The sequence below is a fragment of the Odontomachus brunneus genome, unplaced genomic scaffold (genome assembly GCF_010583005.1).
Source record: "Odontomachus brunneus isolate Ranch 3 - 2012 unplaced genomic scaffold, Obru_v1 Obru_scaffold_126, whole genome shotgun sequence".
Taxonomy (NCBI): domain Eukaryota; kingdom Metazoa; phylum Arthropoda; class Insecta; order Hymenoptera; family Formicidae; genus Odontomachus; species Odontomachus brunneus.
The window spans coordinates 491832-504428 of NW_022639576.1; the positions used below are offsets into that span (position 1 = coordinate 491832).

General features: G+C 38.5%; 2 protein-coding genes across 2 annotated transcripts in view; one reads left to right on the forward strand and one right to left on the reverse strand.

Annotated features, from left to right (window-relative positions):
• The first annotated feature begins 662 nt into the window (after positions 1-662).
• LOC116849789 (threonylcarbamoyladenosine tRNA methylthiotransferase) lies at positions 663-3404 on the forward strand. The gene is made up of 2 exons (XM_032827309.1): positions 663-1456; positions 1816-3404. The coding sequence occupies exons 1-2, from the start codon at positions 1050-1052 to the stop codon at positions 3065-3067; spliced, it is 1659 nt and encodes a 552-aa protein (XP_032683200.1). The 5' UTR covers positions 663-1049; the 3' UTR covers positions 3068-3404.
• Positions 3149-12597, reverse strand: part of LOC116849791 (F-box only protein 43-like) — a 46863-nt gene continuing 37414 nt past the window's right edge. Inside the window, exon 2 of the mRNA XM_032827310.1 lies at positions 3149-6131. Within this exon, the coding sequence (XP_032683201.1) occupies positions 5880-6131 (252 nt within the window). The 3' untranslated portion in view covers positions 3149-5879. The remainder of the gene's footprint in view (positions 6132-12597) is intronic.

Here is a 12597-nt window from a genome sequence, read left to right on the forward strand (position 1 = left end):
TGGCATTGGACGTTATTTGCTCTGCTCATTCTCAACAAAAGAATTTTATGACTAAACGTAGTAAAAATATGTGGCGGTAGCGTCTATCTTCTTGCATGTACCGGAAACTCTATCGGACACAAACCGTTAAGGTCGTTCTACATTAGTTACAAGCCGATCGCAAGCAGACGCAATTCTTATTGCGACAGCTAATCAGAAGCATCAATGATGCTATTGACGCTTCTGATTGGCGATCGCAACAAGAGTTGCAATCGACTTGCAACTAATGTAAAACGACCTTTTACATGCTTTTAGATAGCCTGTTAGCAATCTAGTTTAGTATAGACATCTGTGCGTGCACCAATCACACGGAGTCCCCTTATGTCTAGTCTCTACTCAAGGCCGCGTTCCAAATTCTACTCGGTGGGTAGAGTATATTTAATTGACCAATTATGATAAAGAAATCCTAGTTATCTTTGTTCTTATTGGTCAATTAAATGCTACTCTATCCGTCGAGTAGAGTTTTGGAACGCAGCTCAAAAATCTCTAGTTACCATCGCGAAAATCGCTTAACGAATGTAATAAAAGTGCACTTTGTTAGATGGCGTCTCGAAAATGCGTCTAGCTCTGGCCATTGAAATCAAGCCGGTGGCCGCTCTCATGCTTTTCTCTGCTGTTAGGGCTTCATTGAGTGCAATGACGTCCATCATTCTATCTTTGTCACTAATGAGTGACAAATTGAATGTTAAATAAAGATAGAATGACGCTCGCGTCGTTGCGAGTGTTAAGTGGAACGTGCCATTGAAGCTTTCGCATTATTTTGCACTTGCTTAACCTCAATAACTCTCGGAATAATATGTAATATTATTGTCGATAATATTGAAAGCAATAATAAAGAACAGCAAATTTTGTAAAAATGTAATTCAATTCTCGTTATATTTACTCGAAAACTCAAAGTAGCTCATAAAATCTGTTTCTATAACCTCTTATCGTATATACACTTAATCTCAGAGTGTTTTATGACACGTGGTGTGTTCAAGAAATAAATAAAATCTGAACGAATTTTACGTATGGCAAATATGCCTTCTTTGTGCGATATGGATATCGAAGACTTTGGCGATTTTATTACATCATTGGAACTAATTCCCAAAGAGAAGAGACACTCGAAGGATATCAAGATACGAAGGATATCAAGAAAGCAAGAACCTCAGGAAGTGCCGCAACCGTCAATCTTATCGAGTATAATACCTGGTACGCAAACGATCTATGTGAAGACATGGGGTTGCACCCATAATAGTTCAGACGCCGAGTATATGGCTGGTCAACTTGCCAGCCAGGGTTACAATCTGACCGATGACAAGCTCAAAGCAGATCTGTGGCTCCTGAATTCATGCACAGTCAAGAGTCCCGCAGAGGATCAGTTTAGAAATGAGATTGAGAAAGGGAAGAAATGGGGCAAACACATCGTGGTCGCGGGGTATGTATGATCACATCACTTATATTTCAATGAGACATAAGCTGTTAGTTTGTCGTTTTAATTCCAACTTACACTAATATGATATAAATAATGTCTAATGATTTATTGTAGAAAGCCCATTAAATTTAAGCAATAAATAAATTGACCAGTTACAGTTAATAATTCCTTTTACTGATCAAAAATAATCAATTATGTTTGGTCAATTTTCTTATTGTTTGTGTCTTACCGTTTACATTTCTCTGTGCTATAAGTTTCACACTTGTATCTAGTATGGCACTCAGAGTGTTAATGTTCTACTAGTAGTTCACTTCTAGTATTCTTAAGAACTTCAAGATATATGTTTCACTTGTTTCTTGCAGTTGCGTGCCACAAGGTGCTCCAAAGTCTTCTTTTCTCAAGGGATTGAGCATGATCGGTGTGCAACAGATTGATCGAGTGGTGGAAGTTGTGGAGGAAACATTGAAGGGTCACACGGTAAAGTTTTTGCAGACCAAGAAGGATTCCAAGGGTAAGAAGATAGGTGGTTCTACGCTAAATTTGCCGAAGATACGAAAGAATTCGCGGATCGAGATCATAGCTATTAGCACGGGATGTCTGAATCAGTGCACCTACTGCAAAACGAGACATGCGCGAGGACAGTTGGGAAGTTATCCACCGGATGAGATCGTTGCGCGAGCGGCGCGAGCGTTCGAAGAAGGAGTTTGCGAGTTGTGGATCACATCGGAGGACACCGGTGCCTACGGTAGAGACATCGGCACCAATTTACCGGAGCTGCTGTGGCGACTGATCGATGTGATCCCTGAGAGTTGCATGATGCGCGTCGGTATGACCAATCCGCCATACATTCTGGAACATCTCGATGAGATGGCCAAGATTCTGAGGCATCCCAGAGTCTACAGCTTTCTGCACATTCCGGTGCAATCCGGCAGCGATCAGGTGTTGGCGGACATGAAACGCGAGTATATACGCGCCGAGTTTGAACACGTGGTAAATTACTTGAAGGAACGAGTGCCAGATCTGACAATCGCCACGGACATTATCTGCGGCTTTCCTAGCGAAACGGAGGAGGATTTCGAGGAGACACTGACACTATGCCGGGAGTACAAGTTCCCGAGTCTCTTCATCAATCAGTTCTTCCCCCGGCCTGGCACGCCCGCCGCCAGAATGACGAGAGTACCCACGCAACAAGTTAAGGCGCGGACAAAAAGGCTGACGGAACTGTTTTACTCCTATGAACCGTATGGAGAAGAGGTTGGGAAGCTGTGCAACGTACTGGTGACGGAAGTGGCGCATGACAACCTACATTACGTAGGCCACAACAAATTTTACGGGCAAGTATTGTTGCCTAAAAGAGAGGAATATATGGGAAAGATGATCTTGGTGAGAATTACCGAAGCAACCAAATTCTCGATGAAAGCGGAATGTGTTGAAGAATGCCCTCCAGGATACAGGATTCCTTCTCTATCATCTCCTCCATCGCAAAGAATCGCTTCCGGAGTAGCGAGTGAAGTAAAACCACCGATATATATGACAGCGACATTTTTAATGATTTTTCTCGCTGTAATACTCAGAATGCTATGGAAATGCTTGTGTTATTACAAAATTTTCTGACTAGATAATTTAATACTATATTATATATCGATTATGGGAATTATGTAAAATAGGTTTTCATATATGAATCATAGACGCGTATGATCTCACGAAAATATTTATTCAACACAAACACGATTCTTGTTATTGACTTTGAATGAAATATAAAAATGTAAGTATGCGAAAGAAACACTATACTTAATTGACAATCAGGAACGTACCCTAAACGGGCTTACAATGTTGATTATTTTAACGCAGATACACCAGTACTTTTTCGTAGACACTCGTGTCTTTAAAAATCGGTCTAATTCCAAGTTGGAAATTTCAAGTTGTGTGAAATAATACATAATTGAGAATATTGAGCATTTTCGCATTTTTAACCTATCCTAGATCAGATACACTAAGAATTTCTTATATTCTAGGTATTAAAATACGTTTGTTCTTATAAAAATATCAAGATTTTTATAACTTATTGCATATTCAACACGCATTTTATTTGGTATCACCTCCTCATTGTTAAAGATTTCTTTTTTCCCTCCTTTCCTTTTTTTCTTTTAATATAGCTTAGGCTAATAAGATGTACTGGGTTCCTGTCCGAGTATCTCCTGAGTATTAAAAAGTAAAAGTCTACAGAAATTTTGTTTAAAATACCGAGTGAAATTACTTATATGAGTCGAATCGTCGGGACAAAAAAGAAAAAAAATCAGTTACTGAATCCTTAATTTCATTCATTCACTATGATTCTATCGTTATTTAATTTCTTCATTAAAATAAACAGCACTTTTCACACTTTTCAATAATGCACACGAATCGAAAACTTTTATGAATTCAATGCGAGATATAAATATATGTATAAGTATATTAAATTACGCGAAAATCACATGCAACGGGAATACTCAGATCTTTCCAATTAAAATATGAAACAACAATTTCAATTTTGATCATGATAAAACAATCGATGTAAATAATTTAAAATACATTGCATTTATGAAAATATCTTTCACTCGGATTATTTCGTGGTCGTCGAGTGATAAAATCTTTATCCTAGGAACAATATAACTTATTTGCTATATTGAAAAAATAATCATGACAATATATCGATTTGAAATTGATTTCGTTGTAAGGACCACGGAGTAATTCGACAGACATGACGACGTTACGTCACGCATTGTGAGATAAAACACGAAATTTTGCAACATGTATAACGCGAAAAACGTATAAACAAAAAAATATATATATTATCACGCTCGATTATTTACATGCAGTCTTTTTTCTCGCTTTCTCGCATGCAACGGTAAAGAAGCAACATTACAAATAACAGGACAAACGAGCGTTTCTTTCGAGCACAAACGCTCAGAGAGAGAGAGAGAGAGAGAGAGAGAGAGAGAGAGAGAGACACATTGTAATATACAAGCAAAATGTAAACAAAGTATGGCATCCCGTCGAGGGTTTTGTACGGAGACGAGAGACTCCAAAAAATACCTCCTTCTCCCCTCCTGCTCTTCTCTGTAACTATATCAAGTATAGTATACTTTAAAAAGTATAGTATGGCAAACGCGTTATGACGCGAACTAATCTCATGGCACAAACGTCAAGTTCTTTGTACCGGCTTCTGTGACGTCAGTTATTAGAATTTAATATCCGACAACGACGCGACGATTCCCTTGCCCCTTGATTAAACGACAGTTGCTGTCTCTTATTCTCTCTTACTTTCTACTCTGGCACTATACTTGTTCCGTTTCCTCGTCGGCTCTAACTCTACGTACTTCGATAATACTTCTGGAGCGATTCTAATCAAATGAAACTACGAATGCACGCAAGTACGAATATAATTAAATACTTTGTTAAGGTCACTGAAGATCCGCAAAGATTCTAACACGAACCGCGGATGAGGATTGTCTGTGGTTCGCGCGCACACCCTGATCGTCCCGACGATCGTTCTATTCAGCAGTTAATATTTTACGAGACGATTCCCGCGAGAGCAAGCGGCAACGCAACGCCGTCGCCGTCTCTCCCCGGCTTCATTAAGGAACCGAGCGCCCGGTAAAAAGCAGAATATCCGGGCGGCGCGCAAAGTGTTTCGCCGATCCCTTAGCGGGTTTTACGACCGCTGCCTTTATGGTTTCTCATTTCTCTCTCCTCCCTTATGTTCCTTCTCTTTCCTCTTTTCCTCCTCCTCTCGCCTGCTCCCTCCCTCCTGTGTTCTTTGTAGGTACTGAGTTTTTCTCCGTTGGTCTTTCGTTTCGAGTTTACCACAAAGACCGTCGAGAAGGAGGAGAAATTGGACATTCGGTTGCACCGTCGCCGTCGCTCGGGAGATTTAAGCGATACTTGAATACATTAACCCTGGTGCCGATGGATTGGGGCAAATTAGGGCGTTCGCTGATTTTACGGCGTTTAAAAATTCACTCACCGATCAGAATTTATAGCTAATAACTATGCGACTAACTCGTTTATGCCACTCCGTGAGTAGTAACAGACCTTATACGGAACCACCATCGGTTAAGGCACTTAAAAACACGAAAGATATATGCGTCGTACATCGATAACTTCGGTACAAGGTGCAATCGAAGCCATTCGAGCGATCACGCTAAACACAAATGTTGCTTAATTAATTACTAAATTACATTTAATTGTAACTCGCGGCCTGCACTTTTGATTCTCGATACGTTTACTATATATATAACTGAGAGAGATATATATACATATATATATCTCTGCGCCTATAATTTACATCTTCCACTTCGACGGAGCAGATGCGACTGTAGCTAGACTAGTTCTTCTGTCCCACGACGACGGATCGATGTGTGGACTACGCGGAGCCGCGAATTTCTTACAACCTCCGCAAGTTCCGCTTGCTCTGCCTTGAGCCGACGATCAGACGTTTGTTGCGCTTCGTCGGGGTGGCTAGCAGGGGTGTCATGCACGGGCCTATGTGCGGTTTCGACGAGCAGGAGGTGCAAAATTCGATGGAGCAGCCTTGTCTCGTGCAGGTTCCCACGTTCTTCTTGTTGTCCACGTGGGAAGGAAACGTGCATTTCGGACACGGTAGCAGGTATTCACCATGTGCGAGCGTGCGACTAGCCTGGAATATAGAAAGATGAATATAATAATAAAACACGCGAGTATATAGGAGAACTCTACACGGAAAAAAAGGTTTGGTTGAATTAACCAAATATCTGGTCGATCCAGAAATTCCGATTGAAGTAACCCGAATTCTGTTTAAGTTAACAAGATTTTTGGTTGACTTAAACAGAATTCGGGTTACTTCAATCGGAATTTCTGGATCGTTCATATTCGACCAGATATTTGGTTAATTCAACCAAACCTTTTTTCCGTAGACTATATAATTAAACACATTGCGGCAAAGTATCAATGCAAAAAAGAAATAATCTTTGTAGCTTAAAAGGATGCTGAAATCGATAATATTCGAAAAATGTTGGTAACGCAGAGACGATTTTCACTAACCAATACGACATAAACTTTGCAGAAAAATATTCTGTCAGTAAAATTTCAGCATACCCTTTAACAAGTTTTTATTTGTCAGTTTATTTTATATCAATAATTTTCTAATAAGCATTTCAAATGTATACGTGGAAAGTACTCCGAATTCTTATATAGTCTTGCGAAAAATTGTTTTGTGGTTCTTTAAAATGGTAAACGATGGTAATTTGCAAATTTTCTAATAAGCATTTCAAACGTATATATGAAAAATACTCCGAATTCTTATATAGTTTGTACGTGCAAAAAATTGTTTTGTAGTTCTTTAAAATGATAAATAATGAAATGAGCATGATACTAATTTACAAATTGAAAATTCATTTTAATCATAGGTAAAATAGAAGTTGGCAAAAGTATAAGATTTCGGCAATATTATCTACTGCGCAAGGAGGTAGGTTGATCCACGATCGATAAGGTAGAAACCAACCAAGATAGATGGCGCGACATTAGCATTCAAATTACGAACTACTGTGTGCACCAGTTCGTAAATGTGTCAGGAAACGTTAAAATTCTTATTTTTTGACAGTTTGAGAAGGATTCAGGACTTCCAACTCTAAATATAAATGTTTAATTATCTAAGCAGTGTGGACCGTTCTAGATTATAGACATGTCGTGATTTGTTCGATGTAAATTTTGTCGATGTTAAGTAACGAGACCACGAGAAAAACGACAGTTCTTATCAATTTTTGTAAGTCGTGGTAATAGGACTGGACGAATTGATGCATACACGTGCTCGCTAGAGGCTTTACTTGTCGCGTTAATACAGGGTGAAAGGTGCGACGAGCCATGTTCTAACACACGGATTACCAGGCTTGAGTTACACCCGTAGAGATATTCTCCGGAAATGTGATTTTTAAATGAGACATCAACATCGGAATATAAGTTTGGAAAAACTTCATCAGAAAATACTGATTGATGACAAATCAAGAAAGATATTTCTCAAAATTAATTCGCGATTGCTTATTCCTGAAAAATATAACAATTTTTCTTATAATGAAAATTCTCTTGTAGATTTTTAATACGGAGTGAAACATACTTGAACGGCGCACAGTTGAACGAAAAATATTCGTAATTAGATACCGTAAATTATAATTATTGTTGGTGTGCAGCTAAAGCGTAAATACGCGTGACGGCACGCATAAAGAAAGAACATACAAAATATGCTCTTGTGTAAAGTTAGTCCGACGGTAGTCGATACATCTCAACTGCCTTTCTCAGAACTTTGATAAGCAAGACTATCGCGTGTCCTTCATACTGGAGTTTTGCACTGGAGTAAGCAAACTAGGAAAGAAATGCGAGTGTGCGTTCTTGCTCCTTGTCGGTTCACCAATGTCAAAAGTACTTCTTCTCAACGACTAATAATTCTTATGAAGAAAAGGTAGACAGGTTACAAAAGATAGTAAACAGCAAATAGATAATAAAAAAATATACTTAATTATAAATAATATGTAGTAAATGTAAAGAATATAATATAAAATATAATATATAATAAAATAAGAATAAAGAGTATAATATAAAGTTCATAGCATAGGCAAAATAGGGTGAAACAAATCTATCGTTTCGATAGCGAAATAGTTATACAGACAAGCGAGTGTTGGCGGTAGAGCTCAAACGGCCACTGAGAGCGCAACAATGTAGAAGTTGATTCGAGGAGCGCGTATGAATGCTCCGAGAAAACTCGATGTTACAAAGGGAACGCGATGGTCCCCCTGTATATCCATCGAGTGAGATGCGGTTTACGGTACAATTGCTACGAGTCTTAACATTAATTTCGCGCGCATCCGCATCGATGATGTCATCGAGGAGACAAACATTGTGCACTTTGTGCGCATGTTTAATGCGATCTCACGGTAAAGAGAGAGGAAAAGAGGATGGTAATTACTAGTGCGATCGTTAATAGCGATTTTAATTTAGTAGGATTCGGAAAATGTCCGATAAATTTTTGAACGAACATAGTTTCACACAAAACGTAACGGACGAAACACAGACTATATTCCCCACTTGTTTCCTCTCATCATACCCGAAAGTGTGGTGGTGGTAGACTGGGTCGCTGCGGTCGCTGAGACTAGATTGGGGATCCTAAGCATACAATGTAGAAACTAGCCCGAGCAACTCGAGGCAAGCCCTACGAAGGCTTTTCCGAGAATTACCACCAACGTCGGCGTTGCTTTCGAGATTCCTACGCATAGTGGCATTACTTTAATATTAATGTAACCCACTGATGTTTTAAATTCCAAACGAGGGGACAATCAAAATTGTAGACGTGCGGGACAGGAAGTTGATCATCAATCGTGTGACATACCGTCCTGCGGAGTTCTTTGTAATTCGAAATTTTATATATTCGCCGAAATATTTTCACGACAAATATTTTGTATTATATCCACGGAAAAAAGATCTGCTACATATGGACAACTAAACATAATTTGCTGTATTAGCCACTTTTTCTTTGCTGCAGGAGCCAACTTCCTTGCTATGATAATAACAAAATGCAACAAAAAAAGTAGCTAAAGCATTAAATTATGTTTAGTTGTCGATCTATAGCAAATTTGCTACATTAGCCACTTTTCTTGTTGTCGGAGCAGACTTTCTTGTTATCATAGTAAGAAAATAGGTTGCTGCAGCAAAGAAAAAGTAGCTAACACAGTGAATTATATTTAATTGTCCATATGTAGCAAATTAGTTTGCTACTGCAGCAAATTATTTTTTTCTGTGTCTGATTTCTTTACGAAAATTCGGTCTCGTCGGGTTCAGCGTTCACTGTCCGAGTGATATTATGGTGCAACTTCGTGTAGCGTTAAGAATAATGATTTTTCGCTAGAATAAAAAATTAAGAATAACACTTCCAAAATTAAAAACTCTTTTCATCTATGCTATATCTGTCAACCGCATCGGGGTGTTGCGAGATTTTGGATCTTCGTTATTTCACAAGAGAGCCGCCTTATAAATAGCCGTGAACTAATCTCTGGAGCACACTTACTCGGCCCTAGGAACTTAATGAGGAAATGTAGAAACGGTTAGGGTCTCAGGCGTCCCAACGAGAGTGCTACAATGTAGCAAATGACCCCGCCAACTCCGTATCTCCCGCGTGAAGGGTTCATCGATCCCTACAAAGTAGACACGCCTGGGTTTCATAACGACCACCAAATAATCTTTTGGAGTCTTGGTGCCACAAAGAGAAAGATTCCCATCGATTGAAATAGGTCGATAGCGGACGTATCATCGGAGAAAACTCGCTTCACGGGATTTATTCGGGAAGCTGAGTTTGTAAGAATTGTTGAAATTCGACGAGAATCGAGAGTTTAAAAAAGTAACGAGTATGCCAGCGATAATCACGTTTCTGATAAAAACTGAAAAACTTCTGTCGCCACGACGTAAATGTAGCACGAAAGTGACATCAGGAGGTTAGATTAGAGGCAAGCAGTCGACACTGTACAGGATGTCACCAACCACGTGTGTATAGTTGCAACAAAGTGTCGCGCGTGTGTGATGTCATGCAACAAAGCAGTCTTTGATATCTACCCTTTTCCCCCGTCCCCGTCCAGCGATCGGATATAGGACGTCTCCGGAAATGTAGAGGTTGATAACGGTTCATGTGGCATAATGTTGATACTGGGTTGCCTCCCGTACAAAGAAGCGTTACACAAAAAAATGTTTACTTGAAAAACCGACCCAACTGTGTCTCCCTGCTTTTAAAATTCACATGTTCCAATAGTTAGTTCCAAACGTTTATTCGACCGAAATTGCAAAGGATAACAGTCGACAAGTGTATACAGGGTGCCCCAGAACAATCTTCGAAGCTCTCAGTCAGATATAGTACGGATTAAAGTAAACACAAAAGTCCTATGCCATTTTGCGATATTCGCAATTATTTTATCGAGATATTAATTAAAAAAATTTGTAAATAATCACACGAGATACGGTAAATGAGTTGTAATGGTGACATCTGCGACCGTATAAACAAAAAAGAATAAAAACAAACTGAATAAAAAAGTTTTCTACCTTTTTCCTAATAACTTTGTAGATTTTTAGTTATTAATTAGATAACAATATATTATCGCGAGCGTCCATCCACTGATCTTCTATAATTAATAATTAAAAATCTACAAAGTTATTAGATAAAGGACTTTTTTGTTCAGTTTGACCTAATATATAAGCATACGACACGGCAGATATTACAGCTCATCTATCATATCTCACGTGATAACTCACAAATTTTCTTTAATTAATATCTCGATAATTATAGCAAATATCGCAAAATAGTATAGGACTTTTATGTTCACCTTAATCCGTACTATGCTTCTACGAGAGCTTCGAAGGGACACCCTGTATAAGCGGTACGTCAGTACGACAATTCATATATTCCAATTGCTTCTCTATGCTAAAGATTCATTACTTGATATAAAATCGTTCAAGTCTTAACGCGCAACGTAGCGAGTAGATAATCACTGCGGTCGTGAATTTACATATTATATAATTTTAAACTGAGTAATTCTTTTCTATCCGAGGTCCTTATTATCTTGTTCTCTTAATGAATAGACGACGCAGAAGTATCGCTGCTCATTTGGCGGATTGATTCTGCAGCGTGCCGCATTTCGACCGCGATAATCAAATAACGTGGGCAACGATAAGCCATTAAAACCGCACAGCACTACCGCTCTGTTATTTCTCGCATAGTCTGAAATTATTAGGAAACAAAGTGCGGTCCATGAAAACTAAAGAGAAGGCACGTAATTAATAGTGGTAATTTGTAATTTTCTTTCCTGATAATATCAAATACTTTTTTATCAATCGCACCAGTGATATGCTTCATAATTTTTCACTCGCTTTATTTGTTGCGCAGGTAACATTTATTTGCCTTTCAAATCGTCCCTGATTGAGACGCGATAAAACGATCGCTGTAAAATTGATAACAATCAAACGACACAGGATACATATTTTAATGTAGATTTTTTTATCAAGCCAGTTTTGGCGAAAATCATCAAAATGTGATTTATACTCTGTGTCTCGAGTTTGCGTGCAATATTTTAAAAGTCGACGATTGTGATGCTAATGAATTTCGTTCTCTCTTTAACGAGACAGCAATATCACATTCAGTAAAAAATTGTTATTGACTGAACGATTGTGGATCGGAAAGAGAAAGACGACGACTAAAGTCGGAAAGCTATTTAAAAAAATGTGTAGAGAATCAATCCAGAAAGTTCGAAAGTATCTTTAGAAAATGACAAGTGCCAGCTGCTGTAATATTAATGTCAAATAAGCAGTCGATATTAAAATAACGATTGGAATAAAGGAACGATCGAGGGAGATAAATCGTTTTACGAAAGTCCGTACGAGAGCGAGTTAATATGCTTCGAAGAATTTGCTTCGCGAGGCAAACGCTTTGGCTTTACGACTTCGACTAATCATTCGAGCCGCGTAAACGGGTGTCTTGACAAATTCGGACCATTTGTCCGCGTCCTTTCGCCCATCCGATCGAATTAAGGTGTGGCCGTAATTTGATACTTCCATTAAGTGTGTACTACGTATTGGATTACGGTGACTCCAATTCTCTGCCGAATTATTGCTCGGCCGACTAGATCTTTTCAGAGTACACGCCCGTTACCCTCCCGTTTACACTCCAACGGATCTGGATGATTTCGTTCCCGGTTCTCATCCGTTTCGAAAATTTTAATAGACCTCGACGTGGTAGCGTGCTACGCTCTTCTCCGTTTCGCAATAAGGAGCAACATGTAGCACACTGAGAGAAAAATAATTGGAATAATTAGAATCTCACTATATTTTATAGTTTATTTTAACTTCAAACATACATTTATAGTTTATCTAAACATGAAAATATAGAATATAGAAAATATAGAATGAACATAGATTTATAGTCATCATCATATTACTCTAGGTGTATAGTAAAGCTTTGGGAATATACACGGAAAAAAAAAGATTTGCTAATATATAGACAACTAAAAATATTAACTGCAGGAGCAAATTTTCTTGCTTTCATAGTAAAAGTTATTCAGTTGTGATAGCTAAAAGATTTGCTAATATATATATATATA

Excerpts from the sequence above, each read along its gene's own strand:
- LOC116849789 (XM_032827309.1), top strand. The coding sequence starts at position 1,050 with ATGGCAAATATGCCTTCTTTGTGCGATATGGATATCGAAGACTTTGGC. Across the intron at positions 1,457-1,815 it reads AAACACATCGTGGTCGCGGG|TTGCGTGCCACAAGGTGCTC; the intron begins GTATGTATGATC and ends TGTTTCTTGCAG.